Genomic DNA, 23,999 nt, shown 5'->3' on the forward strand with positions numbered 1-23,999 from the left:
CACACATTTTTTATTATAAATAATAAAATAAAATCGTCACTTCAAGCACCCGATTTACTGCCTGTATGTTGTTTATGTTGAATACTGTAAAAAAGCATTGAAATAAAGCAGCATAATTCACATATTAATGTTGAATTATGAAAGATTATCGCAGCTTTATTTCAATGCGCACAACACTTCATCAATTGAAAATACGGCCGAGGCCGTAATAGTGTGAATTGAAATCAATAACACTTCAAAACTTCACTTCAAATTACATCGAGCGCCCGGGACCCCCGGCTAAAACGCGCGCGGCCTCACACTGCGAAGGCTTGAGTTGTACTGACGATTTTGTGTGGTAGCAAGAAAGGGAACGCACGAGGAACACTCGCTTCACTAGTGCGAGCGAGACACCGACACCAGCAAGCCGCTGCGAGAACAAAACTGAGCGCGCAGGCTGAAAGTGAACGCACACATTCACACATGTGTGATTGTGTGAGTGCAAAAACTGTGTATAAAGCAAAACACGCTCTCGCCGCCGCGTAATTCCGCGTATTTCCAACCGTCTCCCCCTGCTTCTACATGCCCCTCGCATGAAAGACGCACACTTTTACATTCTCATTGCTAGTAGGTTCTCGCCGCCGCGTAATTCCGCGTATTTCCAACCGTCTCCCCCTGCTTCTACATGCCCCTCGCCTGAAAGACGCACACTTTTACATTCACTTTGCTAGTAGGGCGGAGGACGGTGAACGCAGTGGACGCCCGAAAGAGGTGGTTACCGACGAAAACATCAAAAAAATCCACAAAATGATTTTGAATGACCGTAAAAAGAAGTTGATCGAGATAGCAGAGGCCTTAAAGATATCAAAGGAACGTGTTGGTCATATCATTCATCTATATTTGGATATGCGGAAGCTCTGTGCAAAATGGGTGCCGCGCGAGCTCACATTTGACCAAAAACACCAACGTGTTGAAGATTCTGAGCGATGTTTGCAGCTGTTAACTCGTAATACACCCGAGTTTTAGCGTCGATATGTGACAATGGATGAAACATGGCTCCATCACTACACTCCTGAGTCCAATCGACAGTCGGCTCAGTGGACAGCGACCGGTGAACCGGCTCCGAATCGTGGAAAGACTCAAAAGTCCGCTGGCAAAGTAATGGCCTCTGTTTTTTGGGATGCGCATGGAATAATTTTTATCAATTATCTTGAAAAGGGAAAAATCATCAACAGTGACTATTATATGGCGTTATTGGAGCGTTTCAAGGTCGAAATCGCGGCAAAACGGCCCCATATGAAGAAGAAAAAAGTGTTGTTCCACCAAGACAACGCACCGTGCCACAAGTCATTGAGAACGATGGCAAAAATTCGAACTTTAAATTCGAATTGGGCTTCGAATTGCTTCCCCACCCACCGTATTCTCCAGATCTGGCCCCAACAACTTTTTCTTGTTCTCAGACCTCAAAAGGATGCTCGCAAGGAAAAAATTTGGCTGCAATGAAGAGGTGGTCGCCGAAACTGAGGCCTATTTTGAGGCAAAATCGAAGGAGTACTACCAAAATGGTATTGGAAGGTCGTTATAATCGTTGTATCGCTCTTGAAGGGAACTATGTTGAATAATTAAAACGAATTTTGACAAAAAAATGTGTTTTTCTTTGTTAAGGCCGGGCTACATTGATCGTACTCTCTGGTGTAATTTTGATTTTCACTAGCGCACCTGGCGGCGGCTGACCGAAGCATTTTTCCAAACAATTTGGAGCCGCTTCAGAAAATATGTATTTTTTCCATGTTTTTAACTTAATTTGGACGAGAAAAGTTTTGTAAAAGGTAGATGCACATGTCTTGCACGCATTGCATCCATTTTCATGGCAAAAAACGATAGAAAAACTACTTAATTTTGAGATCCGGCACGACCATTCCCTCGATGACCAAAAAGCTTCCACCAGCCGCCGCCAGATGCGCTAGTGAAAATCAAAATTACACTTGCGAGTACGATCAATGTAGCCCGGCCTTTAGACCGGGGACTTATCAGCCAACCTGTTAACAAAACATTTTCAAAATGTTACATACCTCTTAGTTCAATTCACTTCAATCATTTAAAGCAAAATTTAAAGCACAACGTTACATTGAAAACAACATTCGTTCCAAATCCGCAGCGCAAAACCTCGCAGATTTCTCCCCATACAAACGGGAACGTTCGACCACGGCATTTAGAACACATTCTTTCACGCGCTTCTTACGGTCTCTCAATGGTACGTTATTTTAAAACTGAGCGCCAAGTGAGCGCCTTCTGACAACCACGGCGAACGGATATCGTCGTTCGAAGCCCATAGTCGCCCCGAATGTGTGAGACTGCCAGTCGCTCTTCGATGTCAGCCTCGCCTTCCTTCATCGCCTTCATGAGTTCAGCCAGTGCATTACTGTCATCGAAGCTGTCCAACAGATAGCCGTAGCAGACACCTTGAGTGCAGAAACCACCTTCTGAAAAAGGTGTACTGTTAGCCGTGCAGCACACAACTCCAACCGGGCGATTGAGTTTGTGTTTGCTAACGCTCCCACCTTGGACTTGGCAGCTAGTAATCTGACCTGGATGCCTCTTGCGGATACTGCTCTTACATAGCAGCATGCCCCATATGCTCCTTGTGAAGCATCAGCGAATACATGTAGCTGCAGGTCATCTGTGTCGGATTGTGAAACAAACCGAGGCACTCATAATTCGCGTAGCGAGTACAATGTATTGTGCAGCTTTCGAAGATTCGAAGGGGATCGAAGATTCTGGCCGTGTAAGACAAGACCAAACTTCGACTCTTAACCGTAGTATGTCGTTACACGGTTCCCAAACCAAGCCCAATGTTGAAATCGCTTGATCTTGGCCAGATGCCAATCTAGAACTGATTTGATCGCTAGATCGTCGCTCGGAACTCCTTCGAGCGCTTCGGAGACGTTAGATGCCCACTTCTTCAAGAGGAAACCTGCCGATTCAAGCATTTGCGAATTTTGCGTTCGCATTCCAACGGCCTCTACTACATCGTCTGCTTCAGTCAACAAATCATCTACGTAAAAATCATGTAGCACTGGGTCGACTGCCAAAGGGTATTCTTGTTTGTGATCGTGCGCAATTTGTTGTAGCGTTCGAGTGGCTAGAAATGGTGCTGTTGCGGTACCGTAGGTCACCGTTTGCAACTCATACGTGGAAATGGAATCCGAAAGACATTCACGGTAACGTATGCGCAATAGTTTTCGATCGTTTTCACAATGACGAATCTGTCGGTACATTTTCTCTACGTCTGCCACTATTGAGACAGCGTGTTTTCGAAAGCGTAGGATGATTGTAAGCAGATCATCCTGCACTGTTGGACCAATCAGCAGAATATCGTTTAGCGAGTAGCCAGATGTTGTTTTGCAGGATGTATCAAAAACAACACGCACCTTGGTTGTTGTACTGCTCTCTTTGACTACCGCGTGATGAGGAATGTAGCAATATGGTTTGTTGTCATCAACAAGTTCCATGAGTTTGCCCATGTGTCCCAACGACTCATACTCTCTCATAAATTTAATATATTCCCTTTCCATTTCAGGATTGGCCTTCAGTCGACGTTCTACACCCAGTAAACGACGATCTGCTATCTCTCTTGACAAACCCAGCGTTCTTTCTGGTTTGGGGCTTCGCGGCAAGGACACAATGTAGCGACCTTGTGCATTACGGCTCGTGGTAGCTACGTAATGTTTTTTTGCACATGTCCTCCTCGATTGACAAGGCAGGACCCTCCATAATACTTTCAGCCTCCCAAAACCGCTGGAGCAAGCGTTCGATGGCACCTTCGTTGGCGGCCGTGTGACACAATCGTAGATTGGGGCCAGCAAGTTGGGAAGTATTCCCCGAGACCGCCCATCCAAACGCAGTTTCTATCAGCCATGGCCTTCCGTTACCCAATGACTGTTTCCTTCCAGTGTGAATCTCCCAGAACGTGTTTCCACCGATTACAACATCGATTTTTCCAGGAACGTGGAAAGACGAGTCTGCCAACTGTACGTTTGGGATGTTCCATTTCGCAATGTTTAAGGGAATGGTTGGAATTTCAGCTGACGGAGTCTTGAGCACTAGAAATTCAATTGACGAATGGAAGTCTTCTCCTAGCGATCGAACGGTCGCTGTGATGGAACCCTTCACGTGCTGTTTGATTTGCCCTATACCCGATACAGCAATGCTTACTTTGGACAGCGGAGTTGATGGGCCATAGATTCGGTGATAAAGTTGCACATCGATCCGGAATCTAATAGTGCTCGTGCTGTATGTGCAGTTGTAGTCGGACTGTTTCCAGCAAAACCACTTCATCATCCGACTGCGCAGCCATTGTGACAATTGGCGTTACGTGCAGCAAGGAGTGATGGCGTGCGTTGCACGTAGTGCATTTAAACGCGCAACGACAATCCCTCACATGGTGACTGCGATTGAGGCAGTTCCAACACAGTCGCTCACGGGTGGCTACTTCACGGCGTTGCTGTACGTCCTTTCGCAAGAATGGAGGACAATTGCGCAGATTGTGAAGCTCTGCACAACCCAAAACACACTGTTGAGCTGAAAAATTCGGCGAAGCTCTCCTTGCAGTTGCAGCATTGCCCACAATTCGCGGCCTATGGTCGGATACCCTTCTGTTGCCGGCCACCATTCTCAAACTGCCGTCACCGTTATTGGAAAACTTGCGCGATGATTTTAGTATTCGTACACGATCTTGTAAAAAGTCTACTAATTCCTTGTACTTATCTTTTTTATGTTGCGCTGAGTGGTTCTCCCATGCCAGAATGGTCGACGAATCCAGCTTCATCAGAAGCAGGTTGGCGAGCGGCGTGTCCCAGGTGTCCACCGGTTCGTCGAGCTTCTTCAGCCCGTTCACATGCCGCGTGAATTCATCGACGAGCAGCGCCAAATCGTCCACGTTGTCACAGCTCACTGCCGGCAGGTCCGAGCTGAATCTTCCGATAGTACTCCCGGATCAGCGTACGCGGATTGTCGTACCGCTTCAGCAAGGCAGCCCACGTCACCTCGTAATTGTCTGCTGTCAACGTGGTGTGCTCGAAAAGCAAACCAACCTCGTCCTTCAAGGAGGACAGCAGATACTGCAGCTTCATTATATTCGGTATCTCACTGGCACTGTCGATCATTGCCACAAATCGGTCGCGGAACGTTAACCACTTGGTGAAATCGCCATCGAACGTAGACAATTCGATTTTTGGAAGCCGCAAATTCACTGCACCTGATCGTCCCGAAATATTGAGTGTCGAGCGCGCTAATAGCATCGACTCATTCGACATATTTTGCGCGGCCGTAGGAGGTGGTTGCTTTCGTAGAAGAAAGCCCTTAACGCGACGATACCGTGCATCCATATCAGACCGCTCACTTACACTCGCATCTGTGGCCTCCTCATCGAGTTCCATCACTTTCGCATTTGCATGTAGGAAGTCCTCATAACACCTTTCTAGTTGTTCCAAGCACACTGGTGTTTCACTGGCATTTTCCTCGATGTAGCCGATCGTAAACTGTTCGATACTTTTCACCAATTCGACCGCTTGATGCCTTTTCAGTTGAACCGATTTCAACTTCTTCTCCATTTTTATTTTAAAAATTGGCGCGAAAGTTCACTGACTTCGCACAGCTTGCACAAAAGTTGTACGCAACGACGATCACGATTCATTCGACAGTTGGCAGCTGAAGAATATAGACGTGTTCAAAATAAGTGACGGTTAAAACAAGTGTGCGAAAGCCCAAAAAAAAGTGTTGTTCACCTCAGGTTTGGAGCTGTTTTAAAAAAAAATCACATAAGGGAAAAGCGACAAAAACCACAAGAGGTGGTCACAAGGTAGGAGACATGGGGGTCCAGGACCCGGAAGGGGGCATTCCCCTCGGGAATTATTACGAGCTGTTGGAGGGGCAAATTGAGCCCAAAAGAAAAATGGGAAAAAATATTAAAAGGCTAGCTATTGGGAACGAGTGTTCGGAAGAAGAGGTCTTTTTAGTAATGGAAGCAATAAATTCAAACAGAGATTTGAATAAAGTGAACCCATTTTTGGTATAAAAAAAATAGAAAATGCAATTGGCACTAAAGCCCTTAAAGTATCTCGGCTGAGAGAGGGCAAGTTACTAATTAAAGTAGCCAACAAGAAACAGGCAAACAAACTAAAAGAACTAAAAAAACTAACGGACGGTCGAGGCGAGGTGAATGTGCTAACAAAAGAACATCCAACCCTCAATACAAGCAAAGGAGTAATCCGATGCCCCGACATAGAATTTATGACCGAGGATGAAATAATGGAGGGACTGAGCGAGCAACGTGTCGTAGAGGTCAATATCCTCAAAAGAAAAATAGATAACGAATTGAAAAACACACGAACGGCAATCATCACATTCAACTCAGGCAAAATACCTCGCATGGTGGACTTTGGACTGTACCCTGTAAAGGTTGAACTGTACATCCCTCGGCCAATGAGGTGCATAACTTGAATGAGACTAGGACACACAAAAAAATGGTGCAAGAACGAGAAAACATGCGCTAATTGCAGCTTACCGGTTCATGAAACTTCTTGCAAGGAAACAAAATGCGTGTCATGCGGGGAGGCCCACAACACGCTGGACAAAAACTGTCCTGTTTTTTTGGACGAAGTTGAAATAAATAAAATAAAGACAGAGAACAGAATTACGTACGGAGAAGCCAAACGCATCCCAAAAAATTACACAACCGAACACTCATACGCACAGAAGACCAAAACAAAGACAAATGCTCCATCACCAAAACCATCCACTAGCAGAAACAGCGATACCAAAACTTCAGAAAACAATCAAAACACAAACACAGAAATAAATAACCTACCTACAGAAAAAAAACACATCACTAACACCCTCACCACTCCACAGAACAATATAAATACAAATACCACTAAAGTCACAGAAATCATTTACGATCTGGATGCCCTATCCGATACCTCTATAGGATCAAAGGACTCCATTTACGTTGAAGAGATTAACAATACTCCTACGACCAACAAATGCACAAAAACAACCGACACCAAAATAACAGACACAGACATGCACGAACCAAATTCAGACAACGAAAAATTCGAAATTTTTAACTAGAAAGTTTCATATGCCAAAAAAAAAATAATAATAATAATAATTCAAATCCTCTACATCTAACAATATAATGAAAGGATTTCAATATATTACAAGCCAATATACAAGGATGGAAGAATAATAAAGACGAGATAAGAGAATTACTCCTCAAAGAAAAAATAGATGTAGCATGCCTACAAGAAACGTGGTTGAACACCAACACATTCAACTCAATAAAGATACCTCAATTTCACGCCATTGCTCAAAACAGAGAGGACGGGTATGGAGGAAGCCTAGTGCTTATTCGCAACACACTCAACTACGAACAAATTGACATCATCGATCCTAACACATACATACAAGTTGCGGCAATAAAAATTAAACGTTCGGGTTTAGTCATCGCTTCGATATACGTGAAACCGAATACACCTGCTCAGCAGTTCAATTCGCTATGTAATAGAATTTTTTCTAGACTAAAAAAAAGCAACCGAACAATTATAGTAGGCGACTTTAACGCACACAGCACAGAATGGGGAAATCATTACTCAAATGGCAAAGGAAAGTCACTTCTAGACACAATCATAAAATCTAACATGAAAATTATACATAATAAGGAATTCACCTTCATGAATCCAGACCCCAATAAACGAAATTCGGCCATTGATCTCACAATAACATCGAGACATCTTTCAACGGTTACACAGAGAAAGGTTACCGACATGCATGTAGGTAACAGTGGTCATCGGGTAATAATATCCTCGCTAGATGAGACTCCATCTCCCCCAAACCAAAGAGTAATTTATAATAACAAAAAAAAAGATAGTCTAGTAAGAGTTTTACCATTTAAACAAAACACCAGCATCGACACTATAACTACTGACATCAACAAAATTATCAAGAGCAACATGTCCAAATCCACGTTCATCCCCAAATCATGGTGGACAGACGACGTTCGGGAGGCATGGAACAATAAAAATGTAGCTAGGAAACTTTACAATAACAATCAAACTATAGATAACCACATAGAATATAAGAGAAAGCTGGCAAAATTTCGGTTCCTAATGAAAAGAGGTAAAGCAAGCAGCATCGAAAAAAAAAAAATAAAAGAGGTGGACTCTCAAACATCATCTGAAAAACTCTGGAGGCTAATGCGGACCATTCAGGGAAAGCCACCAAAATCAAACATAATTGCCAAAGACACCGAAAAAGCCAAAGAATTTTTAAAAATAAACTTCAATAGCAACGATAATAAAATAAGATCCCCTTCTCCAAGATTCATAAGTGATGTAAATATCTTAGACGAGCAGAAATGGGATAGAATCATAAGATCTAAACGAAACTCTTCCCCTGGTGTAGACAAAATAAGTTACAACATACTAAAGCTACTGAACAGAGATAACACACATGCCATAATAAAATACATTAACACAATGTACAAAACGGGAAAAATAGATAAAAAGCTAAGAAGAATCAAAATTGTTGCTATCAATAAGCCAGGAAAAGATGCTAACAATTTGGCAAATTATAGACCAATTGCCTTGTTGCCAACTATAACAAAGGTCACAAATACAGCTATACTAGAAATTATTCAGCTCATAACGGAAAAATACCAACTTCTACCTTCAACATCATTTGGCTTCCGGAAAAATCGAGCAACAACATCAGCAGTCGATTTTCTGACTAATAATTTAAAAAAAAATAACCGGAATAACAAACACACTGCCGTCATTTTTATTTGTTTAATTTGTTTATTACTCGTTCAATGGATAACAATGGATCCGTGTGAATGTTCTTAAGTCTAATATTAGATTAAAATAAGTAGTAAGATCATCTTAATAATTCGCTTCTAAGGCAGTTTTTAAAGGATTGCACTGAGGTTCCAAAATCAAACAAATGACGAACTTCGTTAAACACCCTAATCATGGAGTTGAGGGGGTCTCTAGATCCATATCCAGTTCGACTACGGTTCAGGGCAAGTAACGAACGAGAGCGAAGCTGAACAGCAGGCGCGTAAAAGTTTAACTGCTGGAGTAGGGAAGGACAGTCGATGTTACTTTGCAGTAAACCAGCCACAAATAGTTGTTGTGCGGTACGGCGTCGGATGTGGAGCGGTTGCAGTCCAAGGAGCAGAAGTCGCGTTTCATAAGGTGGTAACTGACTGCCAGGTGGCCAAGGTAACAAGCGTGTTGCGTATCGGGATAAGCGACGCTGTATCGATTCCATTCTCTCAGAAAGTCTTTGGGTTGAGGGCTTCCATACGACACAGGCGTATTCGAGTACCGGGCGGATAATACCACAGTATAACGCTTTGATGCAGACTGGGTCTTTGAAATCTCTTGTTATCCGAAACAACATGCTAAGCAATTGATTACCTCGGGTAATTATAAGAATAAGCTGGCAAAATTTCGGTTCCTAATGAAAAGAGGTAAAGCAAGCAGCATCGAAAAAAAAAAATAAAAGAGGTGGACTCTCAAACATCATCTGAAAAACTCTGGAGGCTAATGCGGACCATTCAGGGAAAGCCACCAAAATCAAACATAATTGCCAAAGACACCGAAAAAGCCAAAGAATTTTTAAAAATAAACTTCAATAGCAACGATAATAAAATAAGATCCCCTTCTCCAAGATTCATAAGTGATGTAAATATCTTAGACGAGCAGAAATGGGATAGAATCATAAGATCTAAACGAAACTCTTCCCCTGGTGTAGACAAATAAGTTACAACATACTAAAGCTACTGAACAGAGATAACACACATGCCATAATAAAATACATTAACACAATGTACAAAACGGGAAAAATAGATAAAAAGCTAAGAAGAATCAAAATTGTTGCTATCAATAAGCCAGGAAAAGATGCTAACAATTTGGCAAATTATAGACCAATTGCCTTGTTGCCAACTATAACAAAGGTCACAAATACAGCTATACTAGAAAATATTCAGCTCATAACGGAAAAATACCAACTTCTACCTTCAACATCATTTGGCTTCCGGAAAAATCGAGCAACAACATCAGCAGTCGATTTTCTGACTAATAATTTTAAAAAAAATAACCGGAATAACAAACACACTGCCGTCATTTTTATTTGTTTAATTTGTTTATTACTCGTTCAATGGATAACAATGGATCCGTGTGAATGTTCTTAAGTCTAATATTAGATTAAAATAAGTAGTAAGATCATCTTAATAATTCGCTTCTAAGGCAGTTTTTAAAGGATTGCACTGAGGTTCCAAAATCAAACAAATGACGAACTTCGTTAAACACCCTAATCATGGAGTTGAGGGGGTCTCTAGATCCATATCCAGTTCGACTACGGTTCAGGGCAAGTAACGAACGAGAGCGAAGCTGAACAGCAGGCGCGTAAAAGTTTAACTGCTGGAGTAGGGAAGGACAGTCGATGTTACTTTGCAGTAAACCAGCCACAAATAGTTGTTGTGCGGTACGGCGTCGGATGTGGAGCGGTTGCAGTCCAAGGAGCAGAAGTCGCGTTTCATAAGGTGGTAACTGACTGCCAGGTGGCCAAGGTAACAAGCGTGTTGCGTATCGGGATAAGCGACGCTGTATCGATTCCATTCTCTCAGAAAGTCTTTGGGTTGAGGGCTTCCAGACGACACAGGCGTATTCGAGTACCGGGCGGATAATACCACAGTATAACGCTTTGATGCAGACTGGGTCTTTGAAATCTCTTGTTATCCGAAACAACATGCTAAGCAATTGATTACCTCGGGTAATCACCTCCTCTGCTTGCTGGTCAAATGGCAGCTTTGAATCAAGTATGACTCCGAGATCCTTCATAGCATTAGTGCGTTCTATTGGTAAACCGTTAACTGTGTAGCTGGTGTTCTTAATTTCTCGTGCTCGTGTGAATGAAATGACTCGGCATTTTTCAATGCAGAGGCTCAAGCGGTTTCGATTGCACCATTGGTGAAAATCGAGAAGGAATTGTTGTAGCTCGGAGTGGTCTGTGTCATTTTTTATCGTCATGTAGATTTTAATGTCATCTGCATACATTAAATGATTCGCTGCTGGTACTACATACGATAGGTCGTTGATGAACAGTACAAACAGTAGTGGACCCAGGTTGCTACTTTGTGGCACACCAGATGATGCAATGAAAGACCTTGAATGGCACCGTGAGAAAGATACAGCATACGATCGATTGACAAGGTACGATTCTAACCAGCATATTAAATTTCGCCCAAGTCCCAACTTATTCATCTTGGCTAAAAGGATGTTGTGATCGATGCTATCAAAAGCAGCCTTTAAATCCATATAAACTGCATCTGTTTGCATCCTGCTATCCATGTTACGGAGACATTGTGATGTAAAGTCAACAAGGTTAGTAATCGTCGACCGCTTTGGAACGAAACCGTGTTGTTGAGGGCTAATATAGTGATATGAAGCCGTGAGTAAACTTGTTTGGATCACTTTCTCAAAAACTTTGGCTCCAGCACTGAGTGATGTTATGCCTCTATAGTTAGCTGCATCTTCCTTGTCACCTTTTTTTAAATTTGGGGACAATCCATGAACTCTTCCAAATAGAGGGGAATTCTCCTTGTTGCAGCGAAAAATTAAAAATTTTGGTGAAGATCGGCGCAATGGACTCACAGCATCGGCTGAGAATGATGGCAGGAATACCATCTGGGCCAGGACTAGCTTTGGGCTTGACTGCTTTGAGCACATTTAGAACAGATTCTTGCGATATATTAGTTAAATTAAGGTCGATGACATCATTAGGAGTATTAATTAAAGCGTTGGTGATAATATTGTCGTCAGTAGTTGAGATTGTGTATGCCTCCTCGAATCTACACGCAAATATATCACAAATATCTGAAGCAGTTGAACCAGCTCGGTCATTGTGGTAAATCGATTTAGGTGTCACATTTGTACTATTGTGTTTCTTACGAAAACTCCAGAGAGCTTTGGGCCTTTTGATGAAATTCTTCTCCAACCGAGACAAGTAGCCACCGTAGCGTATTTTATTGTAACTACGGTACAAGCGAATTGTTTCATTTAATATGCTTTTATTAACAGGTGATCGGTACTTCGTATATTTTTTTAATGCAGCTTCCTTAGCTCTTTTAAGTTTTTTTAGGTGGCGGTCAGACCAAGCAGGGCCGCTCTTTGGTGTGATAATTGGTACACACGAATCAAACGAGGATAAAAGAAAGCCTATAAATATCGATAAAGCTTCATCAACAGAATTAAACTGGCTAATTCTGAACTGGCTATTAAAATTAGTTATGAGCTCATCAAGCCAAGTAAAATTGGTTTTATAAAAATTCATCCTAGGTCTACTTGCTTGAGTCAGTGTAGGATTAGGCATTGTGCTTGGAATTCGAACCGTTAAATCGATGGCTGGATGGTACAGGTCAGGAGAGACTAGTGGTGTTGGGCAGGGGTGCAAATCGATGCAGTAAGTTGCGGCAATAAAATTTGCGAATACTAAGTCGAGCTGCCGGTTAAGCGAGTTTTTGATACAGCTTATTTGATAAAGATCGCTAGCGTTAATTTCATCCAAAAACCGGGATCTGACCGAAGATGATGAATTTGCCACATAGTGCGCGAACGTTGATGAGTGACCAAATGTTTGTTGTGATAGTGACCACGATACTGCCGAAAAATTAAAATCTCCAAACAAAAAAATTAGATCATTCGTTTTTGCATGGTTTACTATTGCACTTACACTTTCAATCACAGATGTAAGAGTATCTGTGTCGTTAGCTCGATTAGGAGGAATGTAAACAGTCCCGATGAATATCGTGCAAGATGATAGGCGAACTGTAACCCACACTTGCTCAAGTGAGTTACGTGGTAGAGTGAGTTCACGGGTGTTCAATAAGGATGAGCATGCGATCAGTGCGCCACCACCACGAGTATGCATACTATTAGACAAGCTACGATCACATCTATACACCGAATAGCCCGGGTCAAACAGTAGCGATGATGGAATTGAATTGTCAAGCCAGGTTTCGGTGAGTATTATTATCTGATATTTAGCGTCCAATGTGTTCAATCCGAATTCTGTGAGTTTGGTACGTAGTCCTCTAACATTTTGGTAGTGAAAATGTATATCACATGGTTTCAAAGCAGTGTCAGTCGGTTTGGCATGTGAAATGTTTTTAATATCGCGAACTGAAAACATTTTCAAGTGAGTTGCTGTGTTAGTGCGTGCGTGGTCATTACATGAAGTGTTAGTGTGCGAATAGCGACTGGCTGATGCTTCTTGTGTGCGTAAGCTTCATGAGCTGTGTTCGTGATGAACGTCATTGTTTTGAGCCGTACGATCAGCTGGGATAGGTGAATGCTCCATATCGTGCATTATTGGTTGTACATTACTAGGTGATGAACTGTTTGGCTTTTCATTGATGGTTTGCTCTGCCGGTTTCGGAATATTATCGATAGGCACTGCATTGATGCTTTGAAGTGGGGTTTCATGTGCATTCATCGGTCTGAGACAAGCCAAAGGATGGGATGACGGACGGTTATCACGTAGTATAAATTCACGTACACGTAGATTAGAAGGCCAAACCGAGGACGATAACGCAGTTTCACGAAGGTGAGCCGGGATGCGAACCTTAAACGACATCGGTCTAGCCAAAGTGGTGTCGAAATTTTTGCCCATCAAGCTAAATGCAATGACGTCGGTTGTGGCCAGCCGTCGTTTCACAGATTCCACGACTTGTTCACAGGAAGTGCTAGGAGCAATGTTAGCTAAATGAAGCCACATTTTGGGTACAAAGCGGTTTTGAACGGTTGGAAGGTTTGGAGAATCGTTATCCGTGCCATAAATAGCAATTGGCTGGCGAGAAGTGATGTTATTTGTGATGTTAATATTGTTGTGCTCAGCAAGTGACGGTACGGCTATGTTATTGTTGATATTGTTATTATTGATGTTTGTTGTTCTTTTGGCGACAAGCGAGATAGCAGGTGAAGTGTTTGTAGCACTAACCAACTCGGAGAATAATCTCTTCGCTGGTAAAACTCTGCGCAATTTGGCAGGAGGGTGACTGCTCAGTGGTGTTCTCTTCTGCGATTCATTAAGCTGCGATAGACCAGTACGAATTTCTTTTGCTAGAGGTTCAAGTGCAGATTTGAGACTATTGGCGACGGCATCCATTGTTGTTTGTATGCTCGACTGGGCCAAAGCTTGTTTGATGTATTTAGTGCGAGGATTAATAATCACATTGTTGCACGCTAGGCAGCACCAGTGGAGTTGTTGGTATTCGTTGGTTAGCTTCAATGCATTCTCAGGAATGCGCGAACAGCGGATGTGGAACGGTGAGTTGCAAATATAACAGCTAATCAGGTCTTCGGTGATCTCGGTTGCGCAAGAGTTGCAAGTGTGCTCCATTTTGAAAAGGAATTCACAGGTCGATGCCTTGACCGGTTAATAGACGCACTACGCGGGTGATGCGACCGACGAGCAATTGAAGAAGAACTAGCACAATTGCTAAAAGTATGTATAATACGTTGTGGGCAAGCTCACTACACAACTTTTTTACTTAGAGAAAACTGATTGTTTGTTAAAATAACCGAAATACGGAAAATAAATCACGGAGCTATACGTAAACACGTCTGACTATGCCGATTTGACAGCTGTTGTTGTTATTGATGTACAAAATGCGTATAACAGTGTAGATGTAAATATTTTAGCTGAAACTATGACAAGAAATATGATATCTCCCGAAGATATCAGATGGGTAAAAAACTTCTTGATCAACCGATGGGTTGAAATAGATTCAGATGGCCAAACAATTAGAAGAAGGATATCCAACGGTCTCCCACAAGGTGATGTGTTATCTCCTTTATTATTCAACCTATACACCAGCGACTGCCATGCTTTAAATGCAAATAACATCAAGCTAATACAGTATGCAGACGATTTTGCATTGATAGAAAACGGAATTTCCCTACAACAACTAAAAACCAAACTACAACGGTCCCTGAAACAACTAGCTAACATGCTTGCTACACTAAAACTGAATATCAACATAGAAAAAACCAAAGTAATAACGTTCACGAAAGATAATAATTATATTAAAATGAAAATGAACGGAGTCCCGATCGAGAGGGTCAAATCACACCGCTTTCTGGGAATAGAAATAGATGACAAACTGAAATTCCACTCCGACATAAAAAATCAAATAACGAAAGCGAAGAAGAAAATAAATTTCATTCAAATAGTCTGCAACAATAAAAACAATATAAACCCTGGTAAAACCATACAACTTCACCAATCTCTAGTGAGAGGCACTTTAGAGTACGGGATATCTCTCAGCAAAAATGCCAACAAGAATACCAATACCAGCCTTACGTAAAGTAACAGGCTGCTGTAAAACCACTCCCATCAACACGCTCCTCGCAATTTCAGCAGAAATACCGTTCAATATAAGAAGCTCATTACTAGTAGAAAAACAACTCGCAAAAGCAATAGCCCATTCACTTTTTAATCCCCAATACCTCAACATCCATAGAAACACACCCCCTCGTAAATTATCAGCTTAAGAACAAACATATATAGCCAACAAAAGTATATATGATAACATAGCCCGACATGAGTTCAATCACTCCAAAAATAGTCACTTCCTCACCAATATCAACACCTCCATCCCTGATATAGACAAAAGCAAAAACAACTACAACATAACTGTTCTAAGACAAAAAAGCTTAGAAATCATAAACAATCAACCAGGAGTAAAAATATACACTGATGGAAGCATAATAGATGATAAATGTGGCATCGGAGTTTACATAATGATGACCAACAAAGAAATCAAATTATCAGAAGGACTCTACCATCCGACTTCCATTTGCACAACTGAACTATATGCCATAGACCATGCTTTAGAAACCGCCAGCAAAGAAAACATAAAAAATTGTACCTTTTATACAGACAGTCTAGCAGCATGCTACATACTGCTGGCAGCGCAGCAAGAAATGCATATTAATGAACTAATCAGCAAAATCTTGCACAATTGTGATAGAACACAATGCCATATTCAATGGATCCCCAGCCATGTGGGTATCCCGGGGAATGAAATTGCAGATAGGCTAGCAAGAATGGGTACCACAATTCAAACAATACAAAACAAACTAAGATTATCAGATGCCATAACCTTCTTCACTAACAGAGCTAGGACGGAAGCCAACACTTGGTATTCCCAAACATGCCTTACTAAAGGAAAGAAATTCGCAAAATATCAGAAATCGATTCCCAAAAAAATGTGGCACCATAACCTGAAACTCCCCCCAAAAGAAATCAAAATAATCAATAGGCTAATCGCTGGTCATGATTATGGAAATTACTGGCTTCATAAGATGAAATTAGTCGACCATGGAACATGTTCGATTTGCAACAAAGATGATACAGGATCACATAGAGTGTTTGACTGCCAGAAATATGAGTAGAGAGAAACAGACAAGAAAAACTCAATGAGGAAAACTTCATAAAGGCATGGAAAACCAAAAACATTAAAATTTTGAAAATAGTCACAGAATTCATCAAAGACAATAAGATAACGTTCTAAAATAACGTTTTTTTTTCAAATAATCAAATATGAACTACCTTAGAATCCTACCCGAACTCATAAACGCAACAACTCATAAACAGAGCAACAGTCAGAAAAAACAACACAAGGTTCACAAAAAGGAACACAGAGACAAAAATAACGAATCGATATAACAAATCAAACGACAAAAGGAAAAAAAAGAAAAGAAGGACATATAGCCTCAGTAGCTGGTCCTAAACTAAAGAGGTTCGCAGTAAAACGCAACCACGGACTAGTAGCGGAGGGCTGAAGCTGGACTCCGTATACCGGACCGGGGTATAACCTCAAAAAGAGAAGAAGAAGAAGAAGAAGAAGACGATCACGATTGGCGCGAGCTTGATGCGCTAATGGTTGCTTACAAGGATGGCGGTTTTCACAATGGTTCCAACGGTCGGCGTCACTTTTCTTAAGAACTAGAATACACACGCACGAAATGTTTTTATCAACACGGAAAAAACGAAACAAAAATCACAGCACACTAAAATCTGATTTGCCCGTGATAGCGCGGCAACCCACGTTGTGATTTGCGCAACACAACGGATAGCAAACGAATAAGTCCACACTTTGGTTCACACCAACGGTCACGAAGTGCCGTTTTCCCAAAATTAAGGCCACGTAGTGTCCGCACACAAATTTTCACTGCACGTAGTGCTTCCTTTCACAATCCGGTTCGAAGGACCAAATCTAGTAAATTACACCGGGTGTGAAATGAGAGGAAAACTATGAAAAATAACGTGTAGGCGGTTGAACTTTCACTTTGCTAATGTGTATTCACTTGTCCGTATGAGTTCATTTGTACATGCTATAATTCATTACGTAGTTCATTTAATCCGCATCTATTTCCTTGTTTATATTCTAGCCTTCAAGTGTTGTCTGTTCCTAATCCCGTTACCATAATCCCATAATTCATGCCATAATAAAATATAATTCAAATATAATACATAAATAGAAATTCAAACATCCTGCCAAGATAGGACGTTACGCATCCTAAAACTTCGCCTTCCAACTTATTTCAAAAGTTTAGTTATGTCCCCCTACCCAAAGTAAGACTTGTAAACTCCATCGATTCCAGAAAGAAAAACCACTTCCCGGTTTCCATGACCGTTTGGACGATCATTTGCCGGGTTCAATCATTTTGCTAAGAACAGTTCGTTCCACCTAAAAAATGACCTACCGCGACGTCCAGTTGTGACCATCATCACATTACATGGCAATCGTATCTTAAAGCAAACATAACCTCGCCAAGTAGGGTAAGTGTACCAATTGTGGCTATAGCACCAATTATGGCTATAACGAACACTATTTTCGTTCTAAAACAGTCTATTTGCATTCTAAAACCACGGAAGGATTTTTCATTTCAATTATAGACATTTTAACAAATTTGTGCTTCATTAGTTCCATGCTGGTCACTTACGTTTGTTAAATATCACCCTTTTAAAATGTGTTGCCAAGATTTTTGGTATCTCTTACCATTTTGCTAAGAGCAGCACTGAAGAATATTAGCGATTTTCAAGCACCTTACCATAATTTTATCTCAAAATCATCATTTTGGTGCAAAATATTAAGTATTTAACGAATACACACCAAAATCTATCAAAATTTTATCGAAAATATGCCTTTTTTCTGTACGTCCATAATTGGTACAATTATCCTTCGGTGTACCAAATAAGTGTAATAGTCAGTAGAATGAAATCGAATCATTTTCACCAAAATAATACAGCCTTGAATGACTTTCATACGAAGAAAGTGAAATCTGAAGCCGCTCGTGTTGCCTTATTGTCAAATGTGCTCTTGTTCTTCCCTGATCGATAGTTAGTGCTAGTCTTGGCTAGAAGTATCTTGGTCAGAAGATAGTTGAACTATAGCTATTTAAACAACGATTTAGAAACGATTCTTCATTTAAACAAATTCAAACAGACTCCCTGATTTGTGCTCCTCTTCGTATCGCGCTGAAACGGTAGCTGGCGTCGGTATAGCTTCCAGGTGATATGAAGGATTGTCAGGTGTGTGTCCTAGTACGGTGTCATCAGAAAGGTGTACGAAAATATTTTTTTTAGGATTAGCCTCATCAATTGTGCGATTATTTGTGACCAATGACAGAAAATGGATATTTTAAAATGTTAATTTTACGTATTGGTATGGTGGTGACATACTTATATTGGTGCAGTGAACTTACTATTACTTGATTTCAGTTAAAACAATGTCACAAAGTAATTTTTGGTGTAAATTTCCACGAGTTTTGGCTTACAACCACAATTGGTACAGCAATGGCGAATTGCTAGGAACACTATAGCCATAATTGGTAACTTGAGATGCAATTTTTAATCGGAATTTTCTTTTGTTTCGCTAAACATTTAGTCAAAATAAAAAATACTCTCTGTTGCGAACTGCAACAGGATTCTTTCTTTCATCCCAAGTAAATTGTTTTTATCAAATCAAGCGTTTTTTAAGCATCGATATTTTTATTTGCGAAGCTAAAAATCCGTCGCTTGTCTCGGGGTTAGGAGAAAGAATGAACTTTGTTCTCTCCTGCAGCTCCGATCGTAAGCGTTCGGGAATACTCGGCCCGATCAGCGTTGAACGTTGACCACACTAAACGCGGGCCGTGTCGCCCTCTATCGATAATTACTGGGAACAACACCTTGCGATCGAATTAATTATTATTAACGACCGATAATAATAATTAATACTCTCGTTTTCTACACATTGTAGGCTACATAAAAACATAAAGAAGTTTGGAATTTTATCCAATACTTATTTTTACAAGCGTAAAATCGGTATCTTGATGACATATTATAGCCATAATTGGTACACTTACCCTAGTTGGTTTCCTCTGGGTACAACGTCAGCGATATGCTGTTTAAAGTTCAAACTTGAATCCAGAAGAACGCCCAGGTCTTTGGCATGATTTTGTCGATAAACTACAGTGCCAGATGCCAGTGATTGGGCACCTGCATCGACTAAGAGACACACAGAAGCATTTCTCGATGCAGATAGTCAGTCCATTCCGTTTGCACCACGAAAGGGAGATTACGAAACAACTTTCGGGATAAAGCGAGGGTAATATCGTATATGAACAAGGTGAAGAGAAGCTGGCCAATATTGCTTGCTTTTGGCACATCCGAGCTGCTGACTATTTCTTTGGACTTGTGCTTATCCATTTTCATGACGTATGAGCGATTAGGTAAGACTTAAGCCACTGTACGAGCGAGCAGAGAAGCTAGCTTATCGAGTTTAGCGAGAAGAATTGCGTGCAGAAGAGAGTCGAATGCTGCTTTCAGATGTGTATAAATTGCATCGACTTGAGCTCCGGCATCAATTTGGCTAGTGCAATAGGTTACAAATTCAACCAGATTCGTAGTAGTCGACTTTTTTTGCACGAATCCATGTTGATACGGGCTTAGGTAGCTGCGGCATGCATATAACAGATATTTGTATATCACTAGTTCGAACACCTTGGCAATGGCAATTACAAAGATGTAATACCCCGGTAGTTGATGGCATCTATCCTGTCGCCCTTTTTGTAAATAGGAACCATCCAAGATTTCTTCCATGATTTGGGAAAGTAGCCATTGGCTAGCGATGCATTGAACATTTTTGCAAGGATAGGTGCTACTGTCGTTTGACAGCGTTTCAGCACGGTAGAAGGAATTCCGTCGGGTCCAGGAGCGAAGGAAGGCTTTAGTTGCGCTAGGGCAGATAAAACGATCTCACTGTCGATGAAAGGAGTGCTCATGTTAATTGCGCCAGCCGGAGTGTTGACGAGAGCAGCATCAATGGTATCGGTATCATTCATGGCCGGTGAAAAGCAATCTGCGAAGCGATCCGCGAAGAGATTGCACATTTCATTAGTGTTGGCACTTGTTGCTCCTTTGTACGTAATGGATTTCGGTGTATGCGTGGATTTTGTTTTGCTGTTGTAGAAGCGCCAAAACGAGTCAGGCCACCTGCAGAGGTTACGTTGAATATTACTCAAATATGTGCCATATGTCGAAGTAGAGCGAGCGAGATCTTTGGCAGCCGCGCGTTCAGTAATGATGATAAGCAGTTCTTGTTGCCTCGAGCAACAGAAGTTTCACAACTCGAAAAAGTCCACGAATAGTAAACGCAAAAAGTTCTTTTAACACTTTTTCAAACGGAAAGGTTAAAAAAATACTCTTTCTTCCGGGACTTTAATACGCGAGAAAAGGGCGCTTCTTCAGCCGTCGTTCCTTAAATACCCTTTCGCTGGTTCCCGCTCGGCGCTACGGTCGATGCCCTTTCCCTTCGGTGGTTCTTCTGTTAATCTTCGTGTTAACTGTTGCAAGTATGGCTGAGTCATGTTGAAATATTTCGCCCTACGATCGAGGCATCGATGCCATCCTCCCTACGAAGTCAACGCCCTCTATGTTCATCTGCTCAAACTAGCATCACGATGAACGGACCGTTGATGCTTGTCAACAAGTTCTTTTTATACGTTTGAGTCGTTTGAGTATGTGGTCCGCCCATTGGGGGTTAGGTTTAGAACGCTGAACGGGGACGCGTACAATAAAGGATTGCAGCTGTTGTGTCTTTGTTGCTTGCCACTCAGGTACTTTTATTTAACACGAATATAAACAGTACACAATAATAAATATAACTAACAAGCACAATTACACATTAAAATACTCGGCCGCGCGCCAGACACGGGCCGCGCTTAGTGTGCGTATGACAGTGTGCGTTACACACTGTCGTCCCCTGGACATAGACCAGTGGTAGCGCAACTACCACGGCAAGTCCAGGGGTCGGCACGGCTGCCCACAACTGCAGCATAAAGGACGAGAAAGAACATACTGCGTCGTCAAGTAAAACAAAGTTGAAACAATGAAAGCTATTGTTAAATATTGATATTATTAATTCCGTTTATGAAGTCGCAAAAAGTTAGTTGAGTGTTTAAGAAAAACTCTGTACACGGGTGCACAGTTAGGCGTCAGAATTGTAAGTGTTTATTTCAACTCAAAATGAATTATTATGTACTATTTTCTTTAAGTTCTATTGTGGGAAGGTTATTTGCTTTTCCTTTTACGCATATGTTCGTGTCGCTAGCCTTTTCCCTTTTCGCCACGCCTACGCATTCTTCTGGGAGGTTTTCTGGTTCTGGTGTGCTGTTTTATGTCAAGCGTTATAGATGGAAATGTGATCCTTTTTTGTTGCTTTCTCTGGTGAGGACAAACATTGTTGCATTGATTGCAGGCGTGGTGGTTTTCCTTTTTGGCGTAACTGTACCTGTAACTGTTCCGAATGGATTGCATCATTGAAAAATACTTGAACTTATTTCTTTTTGAATTCATTATCTGGTTAATGTCATTGACGCATCTGCGTTTGAGTGATTTTTAGGTTTAACAATTTTATTGCCGTGGGAACCATGGATGTAGAATTTTCCTACGCTTCTCGGAATTGGTCTAGCTAGACACACGTGCATGCTGTAATCCTAAGTTAACCGTTATGGGTTTAAAATGAAATAAAATAATTGACTGCTAAAACATGCAAGTTAAAAAACCAGATGGCCCTACTTGAAGGGTTTAGGATTGCAATATGTGTGTCTCTTTGATGGGTACGTCTGTTCTTGAGTACGTTTGAACTATCATATTTTATTCTTTTTTATGAGTTGAAAGTAACATAAAAAATCTGGATTGTCGCGTTCGCAACAGATATCATGTCGTTCAGATTCACATAGCTGGCTTTAGCAAAGTTATAAATATAAAATGCGGTTGTCGTCGAGGTACGTCGAGTCATCGTGTTACGTCGAGTCGGCGAGTTAATACGTAAATTGAAGTCAATCGCTGGATGGTAGAGGTCAAGAGGTAGGGAACAACATTTGGAAAGACTGATTAGCACGAATTAGCTGCGCTATTGTTTGCAAAGAGCAGGTTAATCATGCGTCCATATGAGTTTTCGATGTGGTTTAGTTATACTAATCCATTAAGCTTAACTCCATCCATAGTGCATAGTGCATAGGTTCATAATACATGAATGATGAGTATGCTGGCGAGGACGAAGGATCAGCTGTGGACCAGCAGATTCGAAGGCTTCAATGTGAGAGTAAAGCCGCTGATACAATCATGTAGAGAGCGAAGCGTCGATAACTCCGAGCTAAATTGCGGGGATGAGCGTACAGATAACGTACAGATGAGCGTTGTTACGCGCACACAAATATACTCGAGAGACCAATCACGGGAAGGTAATTCTAATGGCTAGCAAAACACCACCACCGCGAGAGCGAAAGCCGCTGAGAGAGCGATCACAGCAAGTGTTGAGTTGAGTTCGGTGCTTCCAAGTTATTATTCACCAGGGGGTGATACTAGCCGGCATCGCGAATAAATGAACACATTTTAACAGTCGTTTAAAGTTCATTTTGGTTTAACCGAGTTCATTTGTTGTTCATTCCTGTTAAAATAAACGATCGTCAAAACAGTTAACGACTGCTCGATATCGCATATAAGCAAACACGGGGGAAAAATTCGAGTAGTATAATTAAACGACTGTTAATTTGTATCGCATACGCTCTTGACAGTCGTTTGTTTAACGACGACATAGGATCAGTCGTTAAAATTAACAAATGAACTCAATGCGTTCGCGATGTCAAATTCTAGCAATTTTTAATGACTCTGGTTAGTTTTTAGCGACTGTTAATTTTAAACCATTTCTTTCGCGATGCCAGCTACTATTGTGATAATGTTGGTCCAGGATCAGGTGGAGTACACATGCGTGTGGCTAAACGGTGAGTCGTTGTTGATGTGTTTGTGGTGAAGCGGTGATAAGTACTAGTTGCTGGTGTGCGTGTTGTAAAGCGGTTTCGGGTGGCTATAGGAGATGAGGTTTGGTGGTCGTGTTGACGGGATTGAAAAAACTCACGTACACCGATACCGACGGGCCAGGTGGATGGTGTGAGTGCCGCATCTCGAAGGATAGCCGGGACCCCCACTTTGAATGAAAGCCAATTCATGCTGTCCACACTAACCCCTCTTCTCAGCAGGCTATATGCTATAACTTCCCCGGTGGCTTAACGACGCTTTACAGAAGAGACCACTTATTACACAGTGACGGCTGTTTATAAGCGGGATAAGCGGATCCAGATCCTATCTGTGAATGGCTCACGAGGTGCAGCTTGAAGCGGTGATGATAATGGATCGGTTTCCACGACATTCCCAAGTTTATGCGGTAGTATAGGTGCCGGCTGGACGGCAATCGTAGTGTTGGTGTATGCGTTTGGCGATGACGCGGCAAAGGATGTTACCGCGATTGTTTACAATTCTGTTGGCACTAGGAGATGCTAAATCCTCGATTACGCGCATCCGCTTTCTGCCAGTAGCGGGTCAATGATCAGAATTCCGAGTGTGAG

General features: G+C 41.6%; 1 protein-coding gene across 1 annotated transcript; it reads right to left on the bottom strand.

Moving 5' to 3' along the window:
* Nucleotides 1–4,922: 4,922 nt before the first annotated feature.
* On the bottom strand, nucleotides 4,923–5,591 carry LOC120901044. Its single transcript, XM_040308750.1, has one exon. The coding sequence runs from the start codon at nucleotides 5,589–5,591 to the stop codon at nucleotides 4,923–4,925; it is 669 nt and encodes a 222-aa protein (XP_040164684.1).
* Nucleotides 5,592–23,999: the final 18,408 nt, after the last annotated feature.

The sequence above is a fragment of the Anopheles arabiensis genome, chromosome 3 (assembly GCF_016920715.1).
Source record: "Anopheles arabiensis isolate DONGOLA chromosome 3, AaraD3, whole genome shotgun sequence".
NCBI lineage: Eukaryota > Metazoa > Arthropoda > Insecta > Diptera > Culicidae > Anopheles > Anopheles arabiensis.

Excerpts from the sequence above, each read along its gene's own strand:
- LOC120901044 (XM_040308750.1), bottom strand. The coding sequence starts at position 5,591 with ATGGAGAAGAAGTTGAAATCGGTTCAACTGAAAAGGCATCAAGCGGTC.